General features: G+C 34.6%; 1 protein-coding gene and 1 pseudogene across 1 annotated transcript in view; one reads left to right on the forward strand and one right to left on the reverse strand.

The window, feature by feature from the left end:
- Positions 1-27745, forward strand: part of CCDC73 (coiled-coil domain containing 73) — a 115337-nt gene that overhangs the window by 24859 nt on the left and 62733 nt on the right. Inside the window, exons 2-6 of the mRNA XM_028087708.2 lie at positions 1086-1157; positions 5757-5828; positions 7505-7540; positions 8465-8539; positions 23586-23624. Coding sequence (XP_027943509.1) covers positions 1086-1157; positions 5757-5828; positions 7505-7540; positions 8465-8539; positions 23586-23624 — 294 coding nt within the window. The remainder of the gene's footprint in view (positions 1-1085; positions 1158-5756; positions 5829-7504; positions 7541-8464; positions 8540-23585; positions 23625-27745) is intronic.
- On the reverse strand, positions 21220-22066 carry LOC114196906 (protein SET-like; annotated as a pseudogene).

The following is a 27745-nucleotide window of genomic DNA, read 5'->3' on the forward strand; positions in this document are numbered from 1 at the left end:
TAAATAACCGCTTCCTGCTTGGCTTTGGGCCTTGTTCCTTGACTTTGGGACTTTTATGCTGCCTCCCAGAGAGAGTCTGTCTTTGCAGCCCTCCCCGCTGATCTCCCTGTTCTTTTTTATTTGTTGCTTCTTTGTCAGGTCGTGGCTGCAGGTGGGGGGAATACGGGCATTCTCTGACTTTTTTAAGCTTCAGTTTTTAGGTGAAACTGGGTCTCAGGGTGAGGTCTTCACAATAGTTCTGATCCTTCTTTTGTTTTTAATGCTGGGCCTACTGTATTCCTATATTCTTGCTGTTTTTCTGCTCCTCCTGCTGTGATAGAGCTGTTATTTTATTTTCCTAGCCTGCTTCTAGCTGCAGTGGCTTTTCACAGGAGCTCTCATGCTGTCATTTTGATTGCCCCTCCCCCTGTAGATTAGGCTCTTGTTCCTTAGGGGAGATGAGGAAGACTGGTCTGTCGAGGTGGAGTTTTCAGTGGTGGCCCTTGGTCCCCTTTCCCAGCTGTAGAGGGTTTCCACTAGTGTTCTTAAGTATAGTTTTTGTTGCCCTTTCCCTTACAGATTAAGATTCTTGGTCTGTAGGAGAAATAGGGAAGATGGGTTGTTACTGCTCTTCTCTTTCCCAGCCAGTACCACAGGGGAGAGCTTCTCAGATTGTTGGATTCTTCCCATCCTTCCCTGGAAGCACTTGGTGGGCTTCCTGAAGGAATAACCTTATAAAAAATATAAAACCTCCTTATTTCTGGGGCCCCTGGGAATTCATATTCTTACACTAGTCCACGTTCTGCCTTTACCAATTTATTAAGAACTTTCAGCTGAGTTTTCTTATCAGCACTCAGTGGTTTATGTCCCAGGTAAGCAAATGCTATGGTTCTCTTCTCCCTGCTGGAGAGAGTTATCCAGAGTTTGGGTTAATTGAATGATCTGGGACCTCAGTTCTCTGATGGGTTTGTCTATCTAATTTGCAATTTGTCCAGATTTTTTTCTTGTTGTAAGCATGAGAGGATGCTCTTTTTATCTTTCTACAAAGAGCTGAAATGTAAAATTTTAAAGTCCTAATTTTCCTAGCATTTTTCTTTTTGATTTAGGAAGCAGAAACTCAGTATGAAGAGCAGATTGGTAAAATTATTGTGGAGACACAAGAACTTAAATGGCAAAAGGTGAGTTTTTGTTGTTGTTGTTGTTGTTGTTTTAAGATTTACCCCAGAGAGAGTGAGCACGTACGTGAGTGGTGGGGGAGGGGTAGAGGGGAGAGAAACTCAAGCAGACTCCTCTGAGCATGGAGCTGATGTGGGGCTCAGTCTCACCATCCTGAGATCATGACCTAAGCCGAAATCAGGAGTTGGATGCTTAATGAACTGAGCTACCCAGGTACCCCAAAAGTGAGTATTTTAAATTTTTATTTCAGATTAATCTTTTTAGCATCTACTGAAAGAGGTATTCTAATCCTTAATTGCAGTTGGAATTTTTAAATTTCCTAAACATATTTGGAGATTGTGCATCATTTTAAACAAAGTCTCAAGAGAATTCTGACTCAAATTGTTTTTAATAACATCTGGGCCTCCAGAACACTGAGAATGAAATTTTTTTCCAGGCTTTCTGATAATCTGAAAACTACTATGATCTATTTAATGTGTGAGAAACACATTATGTATTATAAGGGAGTCAAAATATTTTTTAAGAAGTGAAACCTCTTCATTTTCCCAGGCTGTTATTACATACTATAAGCAAATATTAAAAAAAACCTGGTATCAGAGGGACACCTGGTTGGTTTTGTCGGTAGAGCCTGTGACTCTTGATTCCAGGGTCATGGTTCAAGCCCCAAGTTGTGTGTGGACCCTGCTTAAAACAAAAACAAAAACAAAAAACAACCGCCAGTATCAGATCTGATTTTCTCTCTAGACTTATTTATATGGAAGCATTTTGATAGTGCTTCTCATGCCTCGCCACCAAAGTAATCTTAATAGCTAAAAATTGAAATCTTAATTATGATGGCCCCCTTCTTTTTACTCTTTGGCAATATTGAAATAGGAAGTTGGAGGTAACATATTAGAATTCAAGTGACAGAGGATAGCTCAAACTAGAAATGATGGGAATTTTGAGACCAGACAGGCCCACAAGGTTGTGTAGAATATGGGAGTAAAACTAGAGTTGGGTTTTATGAGGTCCAAGGTATCGAACCTCTCTGCAGAAAGAAGAAACAGATAAACACTAAGTACAAACTGAAACTCCAAGCAGATTTCAAAATGTAAAGTCCTATCTTATTTTTGGATAGAGAGAGTCAACAGTATAAAGTTATCCAAATCCTTAAGTTAATCAGTATGTTTAATACAATCCAATACCAAGAGTGTGTTTGCTGTTCTTAAGCTGTTCTAAGGTTTATGTGGAAATAAACGTACAAGAGTGTCTGGGAAATTTTTGAAAAAGCACAGGACGAAATAATCACACTAGATTCTTAAATATATTATTATAAACTGTAGTAATTAAGGTAGCTTGGTGTAGCATACATGGATAGGTATTCCTCAGAACATAATAGAGTCTAGAAGTAGATTCAAATCATAAGATAAATTAGTGAATGATAAAGGTGGCATTTTTTATTCTGACAAAATTCTAAACTTTCTTTGGAATTTTCACGTCCTTTTTGAGCTAAAGCAGTAAGTAGTTAAATGGAGTCAGTGTTAGAGCTCTCCTCATCTTTAGAACAACAAAAACTTGCCCATGTATTGTAGAAGAGTGGAGTTACAGAGAAATTTAAGTTCCTTAAGGTTCCTCAGTAAACCCCTGAGGCATAGTTATCCAGGTAAATTGTTGACTTTCCCAGGACAAAACAAACAGGTCACACCATCTTGATCTAAAGGAACACTATAGAAAGCAGAACATATATTTACAGTGGTAAAATATGTAGAGTCAGATAGCACTGAAGGTAAAATAGTATTTGGGCTCAGTACTACAAAGAATTGGGGCCACGGTTATTTTCTTTTTCTTGAACAGATCTTTATCTTCACCCATTCGGTTTCTTGACTGGGAAACAACAATGTTCAAAGACGGGTATAAAATGTGATTGATCCTTTCTCTATTAGGCTTTTAGACTATTGGCTTTAAATCTTAACTTCTGGTTTTAGAGATTATGTAAAGTTAAGTAGAGGTTTGCTGCTAATATCAGTACGACATTTTGCCCACAAAGAGTGCCACTTCAAAGAAATCTTAATTTGGTTTGATCATACACAGAGGTACCAGTAAGTCAGTATCTGAATGATTAGCTGTGATCTGATTACAATAGAAAAATCCTCAGGGATCTTAAAAAAAAACAAAAAAACAGGGAAGAATTTAATTTTGCAGTTCTGTTTACATAGTAGATTCCTTTCTCTTATGCTAATGGGTGTGGTGTCAAAAAGGAGAAAATAATATGTCTCACTTGAGGATCCAAGGATAACAGTTGGAGGCTGAAACAGTAGGGAGTATCTCTGGATTATTAGAGATATTCACTATCTGAGTAGCTCATGGACTCTGAGAAAGAGTGATGATGGCAGGATTAATGGTATGACTAAAAATTTTGCAAAGTTTCTTTTAATATTTAGAGAAATTTCTCTTTGCAAGTTTGAGGATAAAATGGGAAGTTGGGTGCATGATTTGCCTTCAGAGCAGTATCATTGATTTGCCCACTTGATGTTTTTCCCCTTCATTTTCTTAGCTAGTTCAGGAAGGTTTTTCCCCAGTGCCCTTTCTGTTTATAATAAGTATCTACAAGTGTCTTTACCAAGAGGCTCACTCCTTCAGTGCTTGATGACTGGAGTGGGAACATTAAGTTGTTTTATCTGTAAGGCCTCCAGTTTATTCTGCTTTTGTTCAAAGGCTTTTTGAACATATGGATTTGAGATCTAGTAATGGGGCTATTTCCTATTCCAGTTTTTGTTGCATATTAAATCTCCTATTTCCAGGTTTAAGGCTGGTCACAAAAAGTAAGGAGAAGCTAGAGGTCACATTTACTTGAGAATGTACTCCTCAGGGAACCTATCCCTGAGGTCTTCAATGAATTCTTTCCTTGCTTGCAGGAGTGGATTAGAGTCTAATTTATTTTCATGGAAAACTGGATAATAGCCTCTGAAAGATTTTGTCCAACATCTACAGCTTTTCTAAATCTGTCTGGTTTCTTGTGCATTTTGTGATGTCCTGTCATTCTTGGGGTCTTCTCACTTTGCTTTTTCCATTCTTTTCTTTTTTTTTTCATTTGAGAGTATGAACCATTGGTACAGATCTGGGAACTGGTAGTACTATTTTTTAAAATTAGCTATAAGAATTGAAATATTTTTTAAAGTTTATTTTATTTTATTTTTTTAGTAATCTCTGTGCCCAGAACAGGGTTCAGACTCATGCCCCAGAGACCAAGAATCATATGCTTTTCAGACTGAGCCAGCCAGGTGCCCCAAGAAGTAAAATATTTTAAAGTAATTGCTAACTTCAGAAAAAACAAAAAGCTCTGTTAGATAGAATTGTAATTACGGTATATTATATGGCTGAGCATTGAGTAAAAATTGCGTAGTCATGATAGTATAAATACTGAAGATTGATTTAAGTCACAGTTTTTATTTAACTCTGTTGGAAGAATAGAGGGAGCAGATGTTAGGTAATGGTTGTACAAGAAGGCCAAACTCCCAACTATCATAATAGAAGTCAGATAAAAATTTTAAGTTGGTAGATCAACATATATTTAGAAACATAGAGTCAAATAACAAACACTGGAAGATCTAATTTTTTTTTAAGTGTGAGAATTATTCACTAAACATAGAAAAAAAGTTTGAAGTCATCTTGAATCTGAAGAATAGAACACACAGCTTCTATCAAAAAGGGCGGGAGAGAAGAAAAAAAAGAAATGGAATCATATATGTGGATTTAAAAAAAATGCCCTATAGTGGTTTTGATTTTATAAAAAAAATTACTTCAGTGAATTTAAAGAATTGTGTCCTCATGTGAACATTTGTGCTTAGATAATAAAATGGGTTTCTTTGGGAACTCTAAAAGACTATAAGCGTCTTGTGTACTAAGACTACTAATTTTAATAACTTTTGATGAAATATTTTCAAGAAAGCTTTGGAGTGAGCCATGTTTAGAGTTGTGTGTGTGTGTGTTTAGAGATTTATTTATTTGAGAGAGAGAGAGAGAGAGAGATAGCAAGTGCATGCATGCGAGCGGCGTCAGGCGGAGAGGCAGAGAGAATCTCAGGCCAATGACCCTGAGATTATGACCTGAGCCTGTTATCAAGAGTTGGATGCTCAACCGACTGAGCCACCCAGGCACCCTGAGTCATGTTTAGAGTTTAAAATTTTATTTATTTATTTATTTTAAGATTTTATTTATTTGAGAGCGAGAGAGAGAGCATGGGAAGGGGGAGTGTCAGAGGGAGAGGGAGAAGCAGACTCCCCAGCCAATCAGGGAGCCCGATGCGAACTTGATCCGGGACTCCAGGATCATGACCTGAGCTGAAGGCAGTCACTTAACCAACTGAGCCACCCAGGCATCCTAGAGTTTAAAATTTTAAAGAAATGCGTTTTATCATGAAGAAGCAACTGAAAGAATAATTATTGTATGCTGATGCATGACAGGTAAAAAAATCATAGAATTGGTTTAAAGTTGCGTTTCAAGAGCATACAATAATATGTGCAATAAATGTTTAACTTTTATTTAAATTATGAACCTAATTAAAAGTTAAAACTGAAAGTTGCTCAAATTTATGCTTTAACTTTTCGTAATTTTTAAAATAGGAAACACTTCAGAATCAAAAGGAAACATTAGCAAAGCAACACAGAGAAGCAATGGCAGCTTTTAAAAAGCAGGTAATTTTATAAGGATAGGCAAACACTACAGTTTCAAATATTTCACCTCCCTCCTGTCCCCATATGAATATTATGGCATACTCACTGAAGACAAAAAGAGTATTATTAATGGAAGCAGGAGATAAAGTTATTTTGAATCACAGCTGACATGTAGTAGAATGAGTTAGTTAAGGGGAGAAATTGGGAAAACTGTTTTCTTGGAGATGTATTTTCATCTGTCCTAAATAAATTAGGTTAGTGACGTGTGTGCTTTTGTTCTTTCTCTCCCTTTCCCCTTTATCCCTTGGATTAGAGTATCCTAGGGTCTTACCTTTTCTGCTTTCTTCCTTTACCCAAGCCAGAAGGAGAATGCCGATAAAGAGCTGAGATGGAAGGAGGGAGATGTGAAGGATGAGGAGATGTGATTATCATGCACTGAGCCCTTCATAAATACTATCAGCAACTAAGAGCAGAGAAAAACATACATGTTTTAAAAAAAACATATATATATATGATTTAAAAAACTGAATAGCAACTCCTTCAGTTAAATTTTGAGTTCTATAGCTCTTCTTTACTACCTCAAATTATTCTTCAGTCCCTCATTAGAAAATATAAGTGTAAGAAATATGCTCATGAAAAATATTCTCAAGAAATTTTTTCCTTAGTCATTCCAGCATCGCCATTTTTTTCTTCCTTTTTCCTTCCCTCTTTTGTCTTTTTCTCCATACATGTGTGTATGTTTAGAAAGAGAAATGCATAAAAAGAAATACACCTATATAAGGTAAATCACTAGTTGGTTGAGGTTATTTGTAGTTCACACTGTAGTGGGGATTTGTTTAAGCAGATGATAAACTTTCTTCCTTTTAGTCTGAGATTAGCCTCATCAAAGTTATGGGAGTTTTAATTGAAGACTAAGGAAGCAGAAGCCAAATATGCCACATAGTAATCTCTAGGAGAGGGCAAGTCTAGGTCTCTCTTGTCACAAGAGACTTTCGGCAAAATAAGAATATCTGGGTATCTGAAGGGTAATGGAGAAAGTGCTCTTGGGCTCTTTTTTTTTTTTTTTTCTTGTTCTTGTTTGTTTCTTTTCCTCCCTTCCCCTCCCCTCCCCACTCCTCTCCTCTTCCTGATTCTTGAATGTAAATGAGGGATGTGGAAAATGAGATGGAGAAGTTCCAAAGAAAAATTTTATTTCTTGACAATTTTACCTAGAATCCTTGTGTTGCTTAGAATATTCTATTAGTTTTCTTTGGCATGTTGACCCTAGTTACTCTGTTTTAAAATATCACTATTTATTTATGAGACAGCTACATGCATCTTTTAAAAAAATTTCAGAAAATACTGTCAATGCTAATACAAATGATACGGATTTCATAAAAGTGTGCCTTCAGAAAACATTACATATTATTTAAGAGTAGATGGCAAAATATTGAAACATTGAAGAAAAAAACCCGTGGAAGGAAAAACTAAATTTTCAGGGACCATTGGTATCCCTAATCATGTGATTAAATTGTTCATTTCTTTTGGTGACTGGCTTTTTGCCACCTTCCATGCCTTTTATTATTTTATTTTCTCAGTGTAAAGGCAGCACATTCACATTGTATTACATGTAAAATATTTTTTAGTCTCACTGACCAGTGTAAATCACTGCTAACAGTTTACTTACCTGTATTTTAACTCTTAAAATTATTTATCAGTTGCAAATGAAGATGTGTGCCTTGGAAGAAGAAAAGGTATTTATTAATTTTTTAATAATTTAAGGCATAGTTAAGTGCATTTGATTATCAGTTGTTTACCACAATGAAAAGAAGTATTAGCAATAGATTAATGGAGACTGTTAATTGCTTAAAATCTTAGAAATTGAAAAGAGCCAAGGAAATCATGTTACCTCTGTCATTTTACAGTTGGTAGTACTGAAGCCTAGCAAGATTAAATGACTTGCTGAAGCTGAAGCTCTCATTCTGAAGTGGCGAAGTTGGGACTAGAACTCAGATCTCTTCAGCCCCCAAATTAATGTTTTTTCTATTCTGCTGTAATGTTTTTATTAAGTATTTTTTTAGTGCTTTTTCAATGTAATTACCTGTTTAAATAAACTTTAAAATGATTTGCATCTGGATGCACACCAATTGGGAAAGAAGATACAACTCTGAACTAGAAATTCACCTAGCATTATTTTCTCTAATTATTTAATAGTTAATACATGTTTTTATTATGAATGAACATACTATTTACAAAGACCTTTTAAAAAATTCTCCCATATCTTTATAAGACAAATATACTTGTAACTTATTAATTAGAATATATTTATTCTAGCTGTGTGAATTAAATAATTATATAGTGTCCATAAATTCTTAGGAATGCTCTCCTGATAAAATGATTATCATGCACTGAAGCCTCCATAAATATTTGTTATAATATTACACTGATAAAATGATTTGTTATAATTTTCATTTGATGATATTTATAATCTTATGAAGGCCTTATTGTAAGTTCATATTTTGAAGTCATTAGGAATGTAAGTTGTGGTACAGATCCAAGTTTAAAGATGTGAAGTGTTAGTTTTAAAGTAGAGGTTTTGGTTCTTGAGCTTTTGTATTTTCCCCATTAATAATATCATTTACATAGGAAAGTACTGAATTATAGTTTTTTCCTTAAAGGGAAAATATCAACTTGCTACAGAAATAAAAGAAAAAGAAATAGAAGGATTGAAGGAAACATTAAAAGCATTACAGGTAAAGTAACTTAGTATTGCTTAAAAAAATAATTTGGTATTTTAGCATTGTATTACTAAAATGTCCACTAAACAAGTAAGTTAGCAAAACAAAACTGACAAAAATTCATATATCATATAACTTAGTAATTTTTTCCTGAAAGCCTTGAATTTCAAATTAGTAGGATTTTCCTCATCTTTTATTTTAAAAAGAAGTATTAAAATAGCTTCATTATTTCTTACTGTAATATAATTAAATAAATATGTTATTTTTAACACTTTGTAAATAAAAAAACCAAGTCAGGCCTATGTATTATAACTGATTACCTGTGGTCGTTAAAAGTGAAAATAGAATAGCATTAAGCAAGTCATGATTATTTGTTAAGTACTGTGCTTATTTTCTGCAAATACAGAGATGACAGAAACATCACATTTGCCTTTAGGCTGTTCAAAGTCTCATATAGAATACAGAGGCATACAGCTAATGATGATTTGTTAAGTATATTTATTGAGGTCTACAATGTGCCAAGCACTGTTCTAACCACTGGAGATATAGCAATGAATAAAAAGAACAAAAATCTTTACTTTTATGGAGCTTCCATTCAAGGTGGGGGAAAACAAGCAATAAAATGAGAAACAAAGTAAAATAAAGATTGTTAGGAGAGAAATACATGATTTTGAAGTTATGACCCTGTAGATAACATTAATTACAAAGACCAAAATATATTTTTACAATGGAAGGATCCTGACGGTCACTACCTTAATCAGGTAATTCACATCATAGTGTGGATTTGTTTAAGCATCTGATAAACTTTCTTTCTTTAGTTGATTAAGGTAGTAAGAAGATTCCCTCTTCTTCGTATCCTCACCAATCTTGTTATCTCTTGTCTTTTTGGTCATAGCCATTCTAAAAGGTGTTGGTTGATACCTCTTTGGGTTTGATTTGCACTTCCCTGATGATTAGTGATGTTGGAACACCTTTTCATATACCTGTTGGCCATTTGTATGTCTTTCTAGAAAAGTCTATTCTGGTCCTCAGCCCATTTTTTATATTGGTTTTGTTTTGTTGCTGTGGAGTGTACGAGCTTCTGATATATTTTGGTTATTAACCCCCATCAGATACATGGTTTGCAAATGTTTCTCCTGTTATAGGTTGCCTTTTCACTCCATTGATTATTTCCTTTGCAGAAGCTTTTTAGTTTTATGTAGTTCTAGTAGACTATTTTTGCTTTTATTGCCTGTGCTTTTAGTGTCCTATCCAAAAAAATCACTGCTTGTGCTAATGTGAAGGAGCTTTTCCCCTGTGTTTTTTCTTCTGGTAGTTTTATGGTTTCAGGTCTTATGTTTAAGTCTTTAATTCATTTTGAGTTGATTTTTGTATATAGTATGAGATTTTGTATATGGTGTGAGATAAGGGTCTCATTTGTTTTCTGCATGAGGGTATCCACTTTCTCTAACACCCATTATTGAAGATTATCTTTTCCCCGTTGTGTGTTCTTGGTACCCTTGTTAAAGATCAGTTAGCTGTAGTTGCACGGATTTCTGGTCTCTCTATTCTGATCCATTTAATCGGTATGTCTGTTTATACCAGTAACATACTGTTTTGATCACTGTAACTTTGAAATATATTTTGAAATCTGGAGGTATGGTGCCTCTAGCTTTGTTCATCTTGCTCAAGTTTGCTTTAGCTATTATTTTCTGATTTTAGGGGCTTTCGTGGTTCTGTATGAATTTTAGGATTTTTTTTTCTGTTTCTGTAGAGATTAACATTGTGATTTTGACAGATTGCATTGAATTGGTAGATCACTTTGGATAATAGGGACATTTTCACAATATCCTTCTATCCATGAACACAGGATGTCTTTCCACTTAATCTTTTAAAATTTCCTTCATCTATGTTTTATAATATTCAGTGTACAAATATTTTACCTCTTTGGTTAAATTTATTCCTAAATATTTTTTTAGTTGTGAATAGGATTGTTTTCTTAATTTCTTTTTGGATAGTTTGTTGTTTGTGTATAGAAATATGGCTGATTTCTGTATGTTGGTTTTGTATGCAATGTATGCATGTAATGCATACAATGTATGCATGTAATGCAGTAATGCAACATTACTGTATTCATTTATTAGTTCTAACATGCTTTTGTTGAGTCTTTAGGGTTTTCTACATAACTGATCACGTCATCTCCAAACAGAAAATTTTACGTCTTTTGGATTTCGATGCCTTTTATTTCTTTTTCTGTCTAATTGCTCTGGCTAGGACTTTCAGCACTGTGTTGAAGAAAGTGGTAAGAATGAGCATCTGTGCCTTCTACTGAGTTGATGGTGATGTTTACTGTGGGCTTTTTATATATGGCCTTTATTGTGTTGAGGTAAGTTACCTGTGTACTTATTTTTTTTAGAGTTTTTGTCATGGATGGATGTTAAATTTTGTCAGATGCATTCTCTACATCTATTGAGATAAACTTGTGGATTTTTAAAATTCTGATAATGTGATGTATGACATTTATTAATTTGCATATGCCGGACCATCTTGCAGCCCAGGGATAAATCCCATTTGGTCACATGTATGAACTTTTAACATGCTGTTGAATTTGGATTGCTAGACTTTTATTGAAGACTTTTGCATCTATGTTCATCAGGGATATTGGTCTGTAGTTTTCTTTTCTTGTATTATCTTTTCCTGACTTTGTTATCAGAGTGGTGCTGGCCTCATAAAATGAGTTTGGAGGTGTTTCTTCCTCTTCTGTATTTTGGAAGAATTTAAGGATTGGGATATTAATTCTTCAAATGTTTAGTAGAATTAATCCATGAAGCTATCTGGTTTGGGGTTTTTTCTTTCTTGGGAGGTTTTTAATTACTGATTCAATTTCCTTATTTGTGATGGGTATGTTCAGGCTTTCTCTTTCATCTTTTCTTCAGTTTTGAAAGGTGTGTTTCTAAGAATTTATCTATTTCTTCCAGGTTATCCAATTTGTTGGTGTATAGTTGTTTCTTTTTATTTCTGAGGCATCCACTGTAATGTCTCCTTCCATTTCTGACTTTATTGATTTGAGTCTTCTCTCCTTTTGGTAGTCTAGCTCAGGGTTAGTAGATTTCACTTATCCTTCCAAAAAAATAACTCTTAATTTTGTTGATTTTTTTTTCCTCTTGTTTTTCTGTTTATTAATTTATTTCTGTTCTAATCTTTATTATTTCCTTTTGCTGATTTTGGGGTTAGTTTGTTCTCTTTTTTCCTAGTTCTTTGAGATGTAAGATTAGATTGTTTATTTGATATATTTCTTTTTTTAATATAAGCATTTATCATTATAAAATCACCCATTACTACTGCTTTTGTCACATCCCATAAGTTTTGTTATGATGTGTTATTGTTTTTATGTGTCTCAAGATACTTTTTAGGGGTGCCTGGGTGGCTCAGTTGGTTAAGCGACTACCTTCAGCTCAGGTCATGATCTCAGGGTCCTGGGATTGAGCCCCGCATCGGGCTCCCTGCTTGGTGGGAAGCCTGCTTCTCCCTTTCCCACTCCCCCTTCTTGTGTTCCCTCTCTTGCTGTCTCTCTCTTTGTCAAATAAATAAATAAAATCTTAAAAAAAAAAGATACTTTTAAAATTCCCCCTTTTTGGACACAGCGATTGTTCAAGAGTGTTGTTTAGTTTCCACATACTTGTGAATTTTCCCGTTTTCTTACTGTTATTGATTCTTGTTTCATTCCACTGTAGGTGGAAAAGATACTTGGAATGATTTTGATCTTCTTAAATTTGTTGAGACTTGTTTTGTGACCTAACATGATCTATCCTGGAGAATGTTTCATGTGTACTTGAGAAGAATGTGTATCCTTCTGCTGTAGGGTGAAAAGTTTTGTATATATCTGTTAGGTCCATTTGATCCATAGTGAGGTTTAAGTCAGCTGTTGCTTGATAGATTTTCTTTCTGGATGTTTTGTACATTATTGTAAGTGAGATATCAAAGTCTCCTACTATTACTGTATTTCTGTCAGTTTCTCCCTTCAGATGTGTTGATATTTACTTTATATACTTCAGTGCTCAGATGTTGGATGCATATACAGTTGTTATAGCTTCCTATTGAACTGACTCCTTTGCATTATATCATGACCTTTTTTTTTTGTCTCCACAGACAGATTTTGACCTGAAGTCTGTTTTGTCTGATATAAATATAGGCACCCCTGTTTTATTTTTGGTTACTATCTGGTATATCTCTTTCATCTCTGTACTTTCAGACTATTTGTGTCCTTAAATCTAAAGTGAGTCTTTTGTAGAAAGCACAGTAGTCCCCTTTTATCAGTGGGGAGTATGTTTCAAGACCCCTAGTGGATGCCTGAAACCATGGATAGTACTGAACCCTAAATATACTGTTTTTTTATATACGTAAATACCTATGATAAAGTAAATTAAGCACAGTAAGAGATTAACAATAACTAATAATAAAATAAAACAATTATAAACAATATATGGTAATAAATGTTGTGTGAATGTGATCTCTCTTTTTCTCTTTTTTTCCCCTCTCTTTTTAAAAATATCTTATTATACTAAACTCACCCTTCATGGCACCTGGGTGGCTCAGTCGGTTAAGCATCTGACTCTTGATTTCAGCTCAGGTCATGATCTCAGGGTTGTGAGATCGAGCCCCACAGCAGGCTCCACACTCAGCAGGGAGTCTTCTTGAAGATTCTCTCTCTCCCTCTCTCACTCTCTTTCTCTCTCAAATAAATAAATCTTTAAAAAAATACATACTCACCCTTCTTCTCTTCTTTTGATGGTGTGAGATGATAAAATGCCTATGTGATGAGATGAAGTGAGGTGAATGATGTAGTGTTAGGCTCCTGTTAACCTTCTGATGATACATCAGGAGAATCATCTGCTTCTGAATTGCAGTTGACCATGGGTAATTGAAACCATGGAAAGTGAAACCACAGATAAGCGGGAACAGCTATCTATCATTTGATCTTGTTTTTTTTTTTTCTTTTTTTATCCTGTCACTCTTTGCCTTTTGGTTGGAAAGGTTAATACATTTACATTTAAAGTAATTATTGATAGGTGTGGAATTACTGCTATCATTTTGTAAATTGTTTTCCGTTTTGCAGTAGTTTTGTACATCTCTTGTCTTCCTTTGTTCAGTTTGATGTTTTTGTAGTGCTTTTCTCTGATTTTTTTTTTATCTTTTGTGTATATTATAGGTTTTTATCTTTATGGTTATCTGAAGTCTACACTTTGCCCCCTCAACTTTCTGTTCTTATAGCCAAGGTTTGCGTCTTTTTATATTGTGTATTCATTAATAAATTTTTATTTCTTAACTTTTATATAAGGGTTAAAAGTAATTTATGTACTACCAATTCAGTCTTGAATTACTCTGTATTTGTCTATATACTTACCTTTACAAATGAGAATTATACTTTCATGTGCTTTTGCATTGCTGTTTGGCATGTTTTTGTTTCAATTTGAAGAACTTCCTTATGTATTTTTTATAAAGCAAGTCAAGTGGTAACTGATTTCCTTAGTTTTTGTTTGGGAAAGACTTTCTCCTTCATTTTTTAAATGGTAGTTTTGCTAGGTATAGTATTCTTGGTTGGCAGATTTTTCTTTTGATACTTAGACTATATCATCCCACTCTCTTGTGGCCTGCAAGGTTTCTGCTGAGAAGTCTACAGATAATCTTACTGGAGTTCCCTTATACTTGACAAATTGGATTTCTCTTGATACTGTCAGACTTCTCTTTTTCCTTGACTTGACAACTTGATTATAACTTGTCTCTGTGTATTCTTCTTTTGGTTCATTCTGTTTGTAGTGCTCTGAGTCTCATGAATCTGGATGTCCATTTCCCTCCCAAGATTTGGGAAGTTTTCAGCCATTATTTCTTTGAATAAGCTTTATTTTGCCCCTTTCTCTTTTCTCCTTCTGGGACTCCCATAGTGCTTATGTTGATTCCTTTGATGCTGTTTTATAAATCTTTTAGGCTTTCTTCACCCTCTTTCATTCATTTTTCTTCTCTGATTGAATAATTTCAAATGATCTGTCTTTGAGTTCACTAGGTCTTCAATTCACTGTGGCCTTAAAGCTCTCTCTTGCATTTTTTCATTTCATTCATTGCATTCTTCAGCTTTACATTTTTTTTTTTTTTTGGTTCTTTTAAAAATGACTTCTATTTCTGTATTGAATTTATTTTTATACATGTATTTTCCTAATTTAAAATCTATGACTATCATTTATTTTGTTGCTCAAATTATCCTTGATTTGGCTAGTGGAAGTCCATAAAACTGATTCCTGAATCCTTTAGATATGTCTTCATTCTTTGAGCATTTTCCTGCTTTTAGATAAAAGCAAAATGTGCCAGGATCATTTTGTAATTTACCTGACCTTGCACTGGAATGAATCCCATGTTGCCCTGGTTCCTTTTAGTGGAAAATGGTATGTAGAAGCAAAGATCTGGGCACTATTGTACTTATTACTATTGATACATCACTGCTCTCAGACTTTCTTGGTGGACAGAGATCTAGGTATGTATTTATATATACATAAATATAATTTATATTTATGTTTATTTATAATTTATAATGTTTATTTCCCTAACAACCTATGTATATCAAAAATCATGAATTCACATTACCTCCAATTATACAAAACCACAAGGTTAATTTTAGTTTATTTCCTTTCTGTATTTATACATTTCTTTCCTCTTACAGTGAGAAATGTGCCATTCTTTACCCTTAATATATTTACCTCTTTGATAAACTACCCTGTATTCAACCAGTTTACCATTTTGCCATGCCTTCCTTCCTAATATGGATGCCCTCTTTTCCGTTCTTGGACTCTGACATCATGAACTGGGTTGCCCTTTTTCAGGGTTGCCCTCCTCACCTTACTCAGCTTCCTTTTAAATTTTATTTTAATTCCAGTATAGTTAACATACAGTGTTATATTAGTTTCGGGTGTACAACATGGTGATTCAGCAATTCCATACATCACTCAGTGCTCTTGATGACAGAGGCACCCCTTAATCACCATCACCTATTTCACTCATCCCCCCACCCACCTTCCCTCTGGTAACCATCAGTTTATTCGTTATAGTTAAGAGTCTTTTTCTTGGTTTGCCTCTCTCTTTCTCTTTAAACTTTGCTTGTTTGTTTTGTTTCTTAAATTTCACATGCAAGTGAGATGATATGGTATTTGTCTTTCCCTGACTGACTTATTCTGCGTAGCATTGTACACTCTAGCTCCAACTATGTCGTTGCAATGACAAGATTTCATTCTTTTTTTATAGCTGAATAATATTCCATTATATGTATATATATATATAATATATATCTTCTTTACCCATTCATCAGTCAACGGACACTTGGGCTGCTTCCATAGTTTGGCTGTTGTAACACAGCTATAAACATAGGGGTGCATATATTCCTTTGAACTAGTGTTTTTGTAATTTTGGGGTAAATACCCAATAATGTGATTGCTGAATCATAGGGTAGTTCTCTTTTTAACTGTTGAGGAACCTCCATACTGTTTTCCACAGTGGCTGCACCAGTTTGTGTTCCCACCAACAGTGCATGAGTGTTCTCTTTTCTCCACATCCTCCCCAACACTTGTTGTTACTTGTGTTTCTGATTTTAGCCATTCTCACAGGTGTGAAGTGATATCTCATTGTAGTTTTGATTGGCCTTTCCTTGATAATAGTGATGTTGAGCATCTTTTCATGTGTCTGTTGGCCATCTGTATGACTTCTTTGGAAAAATGTCTTTCATGTCTTCTGCCCATTTTTAAATTGGATTATTTGTTTTGGGGGTGTTGAGTTTTATAAGTTCTTTTTTTTTTAAAGATTTTATTTATTTATTTGACAGAGACACAACGACAGAAGGAACACAAGCAGGGGGGAGTGGGAGAGGGAGAAGCAGACCCCCTGCTGAGCAGGGAGCCTGATGAGGGACTTCATCCCAGGACCCTGGGATCATGACCTCAGCCGAAGGCAGACGCTTAACGACTGAGCCACCCAGGTGCCCTAAATAAAGAAATTTTAATGGCCGTTCACTAAAAAACATATAAACAATAACAAGGTCTACAAAAGGGAAACTGATAGTTCCTTACTACAGTCCCAAATAACATAAAGCCAGTTAATAGAAAATTAATGGGAAAATAAGGTTTGCTGTAAAGAAATGTATTTTATAGTTGGCTTTTTATAAAATTTTTCATAAAGTGAGGGATAACTATAATAGGAAGACATTTGCACTTTATCTTTGAAATTGTCTTCTGTACTTAATAAATTAATTAGTGTCAGTATAGTTTTGTTTCTGTATTGGAAAGATGCTTGTATCTTAATAGTATAATCCATTTCTATGTAATTTTAGAATGAAAAGTCATTATATATAATAGCCTCCATAAAAAGATTTCATGTGAGTCTAGTTATATTACTTTCAAATTCTATTTATGTTTCATAGGAATGTAACTATGTGGTAGCTTTTTAAGGTGGGAAGTGCACTAGAGACGTTGATAAAATGTAGCTGTGAATCATGATTCAGAAAGAATTACATGCAGAGGTGTTAATGTGTGAAGAACAAACAGTGACTTGAAAGAATTTTGTAAATATGCTCTAGATGTATGAGTTTTACCTTTGGCAAATGGTAGCTATGTCAGTGAAGGTTGTTCAGTGAAACAGAATCAGTAGTATATACCTATAGGAAGAGATTTATTATGAGGGATTGGGTTACCCAATTATGGAAGCAGAGAAGTACCACAGTCTGCTTTACTGATTTGACTGCTTCGGATGCTGATGTCACCCAGAAACACCCTCACAGACACACCCAGAAATAATGTTTAATCTGGGCACCTTTTGTTCCAGTCAAGTAGCCGCATAAAATTAAATATTACAGTAGCAAATAATAAATTCAGGATTAGAGTGAAAGTGTTCTGAAGTTTCTTTTCCTCTTTTTTTTCTAGATGACTTCTACCCTTTTACTTTTCTTTTGTCTGTATGCTTTAAAAAATACTCTGATCTAGGGACGCTTGAGTGGCTCAGTCATTTAAGTGTCTGCCTTCAGCTCAGGTCATGATCCCAGGGTCCCGGGATTGAGCCCCACATCGGGCTCCCTGCTGGGCGGGAAGCCTGCTTCTCCCTCTCCCCCTCCCCTTGCTTGTGTTCCTGCTCTTGCTATCTCTCTCTGTCAAATAAATAATAAATAAATAAATAAACTTAAAAAAATACTCTGATCTCATACCATCTCATGTCTTTCAGATGGGATTGATGTGCAGAGGACTTTCAAATATATATCTCCAGCCCCAAATCCCACCTGGATTGACATGAAATTTGATATATTCAAAACCATGAACATGATTTTTTTGTTTTAGAAAATATCCCCCTTCTGAAAGCTTCTTTGTCTTTTCTCATTAATTATGGTTCCCTTTTTTTCCTGTTGCAAATTTTTTCAGCATTCCCCTCAGAGTATATCCAGAATCTGACCACTTCTCACTACATTCATTATTTAAACTCTAGTCCTCTTTCATTATCCTCTTTCATCTGGATTATGACAATAGCTTATTAAGTGGTTTTCCTGCTTCCACCTGTGTCCGCTGTTAGTGTCAACAGAGTGATTCTTTAAAAAAGTAAGTCAGGCTATGTTATACTTGTGCTTGGAACTTTTCAATGTCTTCCTGTCTCAGTCAGTGTGAAAACCTAAATCTATATCATGTATTGCAAGACCGACAATGAATTGCCCCCCTTGCCTCCTACTTTTCTCTGAACTCCTCTATTGCTGTTCTTCCCCTTGCTTGTTCCCTTCCAGCTACATTGGCTTTCTTGTTTTTCTTTTGTGTGTGTGTGTACACATTTAATTTTATTGTAACAGAGCAACTTGTACACTTTTAATGTTTAAAACTGAGCATCATCTTTCCTTTCCAGAGAAACAAAAAGAAATTTAAAAAGAAACAGGAACAAAATTATAGTAGAGAATGTCAATTCCAAATAAGATCCTATAGGTTCTTCTGATTCTCCCATTGAGTGGCAGGACTCAGGTCTTCATTAGGAGAGAATTTTATTTTAAAAGTGTCAACTTAACCTGCAGGGTGTCGTTAAACATCACAATTAAACATGCCAAAGGAGAAGACAATGTTGTCAAAATCCCCACTTAACCTACCTAAACATCTCAAACTTACCTTTTGCTGACGTTCTATAACCCCATTTTTAAAGTTTTTTTCCTTTTTTTTTTTTTTAACAACAGAAAGTAGACAGATACATGTTGGTAAGTGCTAACTGTCCATATTTACATAGAAACACAGTGTAATCTCTGAGCCCAATATACAGAGAAAGGAGGGAAAACTAGCATTCTGTGCACTACTACACAGGGCTAAGGGAGCAGAAGATTTTTCTTTTTTCCCACAGAGCACAGGGGTGTTGATTCCATAAAATTTTGTTGTGACAGGAAGGGATAAAAATGAATTTGGACAGAAGAAAGAGAAATTAAGGAGTCGATCCCATTTACAAATGCACCCAAACCCATAAGATACCTAGGAATAAATCTAACCAAAGAGGCAAAGAATCTGTACTCAGAAAACTATAAAATACTCATGAAAGAAATTGAGGAAGACACAAAGAAATGGAAAAATGTTCCATGCTCATGGATTGGAAGAACAAATATTGTGAAGATGTCAATGCTACCTAGAGCAGTCTACACATTCAATGCAATCCCTATCAAAATACCAGCCACTTTTTTCAAAGAAATGGAACAAATAATCCTAAAATTTGTATGGAACCAGAAAAAACCCCGAATAGCCAGAGGAATGTTGAAAAAGAAAAGCAAAGCTGGTGGCATCACAATTACGGACTTGAAGCTCTATTACAAAGCTGTCATCATCAAGACAGTATGGTACTGGCACAAAACCAGACACATAGATCAATGGAACAGAATAAGGTGCCCAGAAACGGACCCTCAACTCTATGGTCAACTAATCTTCAACAAAGCAGGAAAGAATGTCCAATGGAAAAAAGACAGTCTCTTCAACAAATGGTGTTGGGAAAGTTGGACAGCCACATGCAGAAGAATGAAACTGGACCATTTCCTTACACCACACACAAAAATAGACTCAAAATGGATGAAAGACTAAATGTGAGACAGGAGTCCCATCAGAATCCTAGAGGAGAACACAGGCAGCAACCTCTTCAACCTCAGCCGCAGCAATTTCTTCCTAGAAACATTGCCAAAGGCAAGGGAAGCATGGGCAAAAATGAACTATTGGGACTTCATCAAGATAAAAAGCTTTTGCACAGCAGAAGAAACAGTCACCATAACCAAAAGACAACCGACAGATTGGGGGAAGACATTTGCAAATTACATAACAGATAAAGGGCTAGTATCCAAAATCTATAAAGAACTTATCAAACTCAACACCCAAAGAACAAATAATCCAGTCAAGAAATGGGCAGAAGACATGAACAGACATTTTTCCAAAGAAGACATCCAAATGGCCAACAGACATGTGAAAAAGTGCTCAACATCACTTGGCATCAGGGAAATCCAAATCAAAACATCAATGAGATACCACCTCACACCAGTCAGAATGGCTAAAATTAACAAGTCAGGAATTGACAGATGCTGGCGGGAATGTGGCGAAAGGGGAACCCTCCTACACTGTTGGTGGGAATGCAAGCTGGTGCAGCCATTCTGGAAAACAGTATGGAGGTTCCTCAAAAAGTTAAAAATAGAGCTACCATATGACCCAGCAGTTGCACTACTGGGTATTTACCCCAAAGATACAAATGTAGTGATCCGAAGGGGTACATGCACCCCGATGTTTATAGCAGCAATGTCCACAATAGCCTAACTATGGAAAGAACCAAGATGTCCATCGACAGATGAATGGATAAAGAAGATGTGGTATATATATACAATGGAATATCATGCAGCCATCAAAAGGAATGAAATCTTGCCATTTGCAACGACGTGGATGGAACAGGAGGGTATTATGCTGACCGAAATAAGTCAATCAGAGAAAGACATGTATCATATGACCTCACTGATATGAGGAATTCTTAATCTCAGGAAACAAACTGAGGGTTGCTGGGGTGGTGGGGGGTGGGAGGAATGGGGTGGCTGGGTGATAGACATCGGGGAGGGTATGTGCTATGGTGAGTGCTGTGAATTGTATAAGACTGATGAATCACAGACCTGTACCTCTGAAACATAATACATTATATGTTAAAATACAGAAGAAGATAGTAGGAAGGGAAAAATGAAGGGGGGAAGTCAGAGGGGGAGACGAACCATTAGAAACTACGGACTCTGAGAAACAAACTGAGGGTTCTAGAGGGGAGGGGGGTGGGGGGATGGGTTAGCCTGGTGATGGGTATTAAAGAGGGCATGTATTGAATGGAGCACTGGGTGTTATACGCAAACAATGAATCATGGAACACTACATCAAAAACTAATGATGTAATATATGGTGATTAACATAACATAATAAAATAAAAAAATGAATGATAAAAAAATGAATTTGGAATAGAAAGGGGGAGAGATTCTTTTCCCAGTGTATTCTGCTCAAGGTATTTCCTTCCAAAATAAGTTGAGAACCATGGTATAAAGAGAGAGAAGAGGTTTCAAAAAACAGGGCAAATAAACACAAGAGGAGGGGGGGAAAAAGACTGCAGCTTGCTCCCAGGGACTAGAGAAAATTCAAAAAGGAAGGTTGGAATCCATCAGTGTTTCATTAGTCATCCTCTCCTTCGTCTTCTTCTTCTCCCTCATCATCATCTTCATCTTCTTCACCTTCATCCTCATCTCCTTCATCAATATCTTCCAGTCCTTCATCATCATTGTCTTCTCCTCCTTCCCCTTCTTCATCATCCATATCAGGAACCAAGTAGTACTGTAATGGATTTGGCCAAATATCATCTTCAATGACCTCTCCTAACTCATCTGCACCTTCATCAGAATGGTCAGTAAAGCAGATGCACATGCTCTCTGGTTTCTCAGGCTGTCTCTTCCTGCTGGCTTTATTCTGTGTTTGACTTGAATGTCTCATCAAATCCTTTCCAGATTTCCATTTGATTTCAGTGGACTTTGAAGATGGATCACCACTCTCATGCAGATGAAATTCTTTGGAGAGAACTTTATTTTCAAAGTAAGAGTTTTCATCAAAATAAAAATCTATTCTGTAACCTGATTTAGTATCTTCAAATTGTGTCGCTTCAACTCTTGTCAAATAATGCAGTGCCTCTTCATCTTCCTTCCAAACAGTACAGATACTTGTGGATCATTGACAAATGTTGTTACCCCCAAATTTGGGATTTTGGCAATCAATTCCAGTCTCTTTGAAAAAATGGTTGGTGGAGTTTGTTATATTTCTGTTCTACTTTCAAAATCTCCTCACTGGCTTGTTCATTAAGTCTGTCTATTTCATCTTGTACTTCATCAATATGTTCAGTTGCTTCTTGCTATTCTGTTTCTCCCTTCAGCGAGTGATGAGAGATCGATATCTCCTCTGGCTTGGAGGCAGGAGGCAGTCTCAGTTTCTTTGTTTGAGGCAGGATCAAAGACTGGTGTTTGGGGGTCATGCTGTGTGGAAAGCCCGTGAAACAAGGGCAGACACATGTCTGCAAGAAGCTCCAATTACTCTTTCTTGTTGTTCTATGAACACTCCAAATGTTCTCCTACCCTTAGGGCCTTTGCAGTTGCTGAAATTCTCTTCCTCACTCCTGTCAAGTCTTGACTCAAGAGATGCCATCTCAGTATTTTCTTGGGCATCTTATGTAATCTCCTTCCTTGATTTATTTTTCTTTAGTGCTTAGCAATATTTAATAGACCATATATTTAAACTTATTTATATTGGTTATTTTCTACAATCCCCAGAATTTAATCTGGACAGGATTTTTTTTGGTTCAGTATTGTACCCCCAATGTGTATATTAATGCTTTACTTATAGTATGCATTCAATATTTGTTGAAGAAATTAATCACCTATGACCTATTCCACAAAAATGAAATAAAATTATCAGCTTATTCAAGGCAGAATGCTAGATTGAGTTCAGAATAGGAAATGTGAAGTAATTATTTTGGCTTAAAATTTAACAAATATAAACAGTTTAAGAAAATGAGCATTCATCCACAGCTTGTTGGAGTTTAACTTGGTCAGCCATTCTAGAGGACTATGTAAGAATTGTTAAAAGTCTATGAAAAGGAACAAATACTAAGAATTCTGCTTCTTGGAATTTATTCTGCTAAAATGAGTAACTATGGTTCTTGGTACATGCATGTTTATTTCACAATAGTTTCATAAAACTGCAAACTGGGTAAACCTACAAAAATGAGAGTGATTTGGTAAACTATGGTATTAGTTAAGTTAAACAGTGGAATACTATGTAACCATTAAAAAGTTGCATTGTAGATTAATTTGTCATAAAAAGGTGCTTGTCATATATTAAGTAAAAATTTATATAGTATAAAAAATTTTTTATACTATAAAAAATAGTATATATATTATTATTCCCTCCCCACTGGATCTCTTTTAAAGTATAAATGCATAGAAAAATAACGAAGTATCAAAGTATTAATGATTGTTATTTCTGGGTTGTGAGATGGTTTGTTTAAAACTTTTTACCCTATGCTTTTTCATTTTATCAAATTTTCTTCAATGAAGAGCTGATACTAAGTAGCAAACTCTCCTGGACTGCTCTTGCTATCCTGCTTGCTTTATTTTCCATCATAGTAGTTGTCACTCTCTAACCTTTGTACTTTTTACCTATATTTTATTGTCTGTCTACCAGTACCCCCACTAGACAGAAAGCTTCTAAAGGTCAGGGATTTGTTTAGTTCAGTGCCGTATCCCAGAGTCCTAAGGAAAGTGACTGGTATATAGTAGGTGCTCCATAAATATGTGTTGAATAATTAGTGAATATATTGTTTTTGTTATACAGAAGAAAGTTATGGTAAATAACACCTTGAAAAAAATGTCCCAAGGAAAAAATAGTGCATAGGAAATAAGCACCACATTTTATAGCATACAATTTTAATATCAGGAGGAATTTGTAACAGATAAGTGCAGAATTGTAATGAATTTTCTCTTTGTTTTTTCAAGGTTTCTAAATATTCTTTACAGAAGAAAGTAAGTGAAATGGTAAGATTACAAAATATACACCCACTCCCCAGATTAGCACATAATATTGTAGTATCTTTGTCAATGTAAATGTGGCATTTATATTAAAATAAGTTGAAACTGGGTATTAATATTTCCTTTAAAGGACTGAATTACCGTTTCAGGTATAGCTTAAATGAATTTACTTCACAAATTTATTTCTGGATTACATAGTGTTTACATATTACAAAATAATTTAACCCAGTTCCTAGATTATTGGTAGAGAGCTTATTTTAATATCAAAGAACAAGGAAATAAGAACAACAAAACCTATTATTTTATTATCTTTTCTAGGTATTTATGCAAACATGTAGTTATTAATGATTGCCTGAAAAATTAAAATAATACGAAGTTGCATTTGAATATGACACTTGGGATATGGTACTCATTCTTTATCATTCAACAAGTGTTTGTTGTGTCTTCCTCTTCTATAGTATATTAAAAATTAATATTTACATTTTTATAGCATAATATTTTATGGAATATTTACTTTGATATCCTCTCTTCCTATCCCTATTTGATTCAGAAGAATTTTTTTCTGTATTTTTGATCGAGCAGAATTCTCCCATATCCACTTAAATCTTCTGAGGGCTTTTTGGGTGGACTTATGCTATTTCAATCTTCCTTCTTTGGAGCAGACTATAAGACAAGTAAAAGTAATTTTTGAGTGAAGTTTATATATTGTATGTATGAGAAGTAAGAAATGAGAGATCACTTCTTATTAAATACAGAAAAATAAAGTAACTGTTTTGCTTCGTGAAATTGTTTTTGATGTATTAGAAAATAAAAGAGCCAGAGAAAGATTGCTAAGCTTGATTGAATAAAAGATGTGAAAATTCTGTCGCTGTTCAACTGGAAAGAATAAAGATAATATTGTCAGACTATTTTAAACTATGATTTTAATTAAGCTGAAAAACTAGATTCTGGTTTAGCTTTAAGTACCATGACATTTGTACTGAAAGTCATCTTCAACGCTACAGTGGTTTTACACAAAATATAGTGAAATTGAATAATGTGTCCTCTGACCTGGGAGATAAGGCTACAAGTTAAAGATCAAAGGCAACATAAAATGTGTTTTATTTTATTCCACTTTAAAATTTCATCAGATACTTACAGTCTTAGAAAAAATGAAAACAAATTTTTAGTCACTGCTGAGTATTTTGTTAATGTGAATGACAACCTCTTAAAAACCTTCTAAAATGATATTTTATAGTGACAGTGTTTTTTCTGACAATTCAAAGCATTAAATTTTGCATTAAAATATTTGTATATATTGATATGTACAATTGATATTTTATGCCCATTCTGACAGAATATTAAATGTATTTTAGATAATTGATTTTAAAAATAATCTTTTTCCTAAACATTCTTATTTCTATGTATTTCAAATGACCTTTATTCAAAGTACTATATTCAGTAATTAAGTTAATCTTATTTTATTAAAATCATTTTTCTTTTGTGTAACTTAATTCTATGGGCAAGACAGGAAACAAAATGGTCACTGTGTCAAGGCAGGATTTTGGGAAGCAAATGATTAAGTGTCCAGAAAGAAATAATTTTTAAAACAGTATTAAGAAAATTGTAAAGAAGTTCATGATCTCCTATAGGTGAGCCCTTAGTTACTAGTAAATTTCTGTGTTTTGGGAATTCAGTAAGCTGATTTTTGTGTAGAGGTGGTAATATGTTTCTAGATAAATTAATACAATTATGAACTGAAGGATTCACCTAGCTCTAAAAGTACCCTAACCTTCTATTGAACAAATGATCACATTGATCATTACCAGTAGAAAGAATGCAAAAAAGTAATAATAAAAATAAACTATAGAAGGGGCGCCTGGGTGGCTCAGTAGTTAAGCATCTGCCTTCGGCTCAGGTTATGATCTCAGGGTCCTGGGATCAAGCCCCGCATCAGGCTCCCTGCTCAGCGGGAAGCCTGCTTCTCCCTCTCCCACTCCCTCTGCTTGTGTTCCCTCTCTCACTATATCTCTCTCTGTCAAATAAATAAATAAAATCTTTATTAAAAAAAACTAGAACATCAAATTAACTATTATTTTGATTTGGTGATTGATGAAAATCTTTCCTGTTGTGTTCTCATAATTACTGTATCAGGTGACTATGTTTTGTAATGAGTAGCTGATAAGACTTAATAAATGAAGTAAAAACATATCCAACCATTTCTTAGTTATGTTTTATTTTTTTGTATATCACTTTCCTCTAAAGCAAAGACTTACAGAAAGATTTATTTTTCTTTATTAAATTAAAGTTTGAATACTGAAGGTTTCATATGATTTAAAATTACCACATTTTTTCCTTTCATAGTAGAATGTTTTTAGAATGAAGACTTGTCTGGAAATAATCTTCATAATTATAAATATAATTTGTATCTGTACACACAAACTATTAGTGTAACTTTAAGTTAGTTTTTTAAGTATTATATACCTTATCTTTGTGACTAAAAAAGGTAAAAATATCTTAAGAAAGATGCCATAGGTTTTTTAAAAAGTGAGTTTTATAATCCCATTGATTTATTTTGGGGTCATAGTGAAGAAATTGAAAGGTAGGTTGCAAAATAGATTTGAAGAATGTATGAAGTTTCTTCTTGTTTTTATCTTTAAAATTTACTTTAATGAATTAATTATTTTAAGGGAAATTAACTTTATTCCCAAAGGTTTTCAAATTGGTCTCCATAAGGAAATAAGAGGGAAATGAGCAGCTATGCCTTTTATTAGTAAATGTAATTGTAAAAAGTTGTGTGTAAATACTATTTTTAAATTATTCCTATTTTAAATGCCTCGAAGTTTTAATGTAATCTTTTAGACCACACACATGTGCACACACATGCACCTGTACACTTCACTCTTAATTATGCAGATACTGTCTTCTTTTCCTCTAACCTTGTTTTTCATGGATTAAGTTTGTTAAAATTTAAGTTTGCATTTGGAAAGCAATGAATCCTAACATTTTCTTTGGATAGAGTTTTTGCATTTAGTAATAAAATTGTGTAAAAGAAGAAAATAGCTTGAACCAATTCACAGGGGTAAAAAGAACAAAAACATTATGTCCTTAACTGTTTCTTAGTCATCTTAATAAAATTATCTTTACCATGATATAGTATGTAATATTAAAGTTTTAATAACAATGCTATAAATTATTTATATTATTCTTTAAAATGTTCTTGGCTTTCTCAGGCAAGTGATACCAATCTGTTTTTGTTGTTGCTTCCCAAAGAATTGAAGCTATTTGCTGACATGTGATTAGCAGCAAACTTGACAACTGGCCTCTTCATCTCATTATTAAAACTAAATCAGAGCAGCCAAGTAGGTTCATATATGAACAGCTCTATATGGGCCTATATGGGCTAATGAGCTATGTGTGCCCATGTAATTTGAAAGTCTTTATAATATCATGGCCATTGAATTGGTTAATGTATTTGAAAATCAGAATTATGTCATGCAAACAAAACTTCATTTTAATTGAATTGGCTTTGGCTTTAAGCAAAGGATGTTGAAATAATAGAGTATATCATAAATTATTCTTTTTTTCTTTAAATTTTTTATTGTTATGTTAATCACCATACATTACATCATTAGTTTTTGATGTAGTGTTCCATGATTCATTGTTTGTGCATAACACCCAGTGCTCCACGCAGAATGTGCCCTCTTTAATACCCATCACCAGGCTAACCTATTCCCCCACCCCCCTCCCCTCTAGAACCCTCAGTTTGTTTCTCAGAGTCCATCATCTCTCATGGTTTGTCTCCCCCTCCTATTTACCCCCCTTCATTCTTCCCCTCCAGCTATCTTCTTTTTTTTTCTTAACATATATTGCATTATTTGTTTCAGAGATACAGATCTGTGATTCAACAGTCTTGCACAATTCACAGCACTCACCATAGCACATACCGTCCCCAATGTCTATCATCTAGCTACCCCATCCCTCCCACCCCACCCTCACTCCAGCATCCCTGTTTGTTTCCTGAGATTAAGAATTCCTCATATTAGTGAGGTCATATGATACATGTCTTTCTCTGATTGACTTGTTTCACTCAGCATAACACCCTCCAGTTCCATCCACGTCGTTGCAAATGGCAAGATCTCATTCCT

This window comes from Eumetopias jubatus, unplaced genomic scaffold, assembly GCF_037043125.1.
Source record: "Eumetopias jubatus isolate StellerSeaLion01/CBP00866 unplaced genomic scaffold, mEumJub1_p1.0 scaffold_13, whole genome shotgun sequence".
NCBI lineage: Eukaryota > Metazoa > Chordata > Mammalia > Carnivora > Otariidae > Eumetopias > Eumetopias jubatus.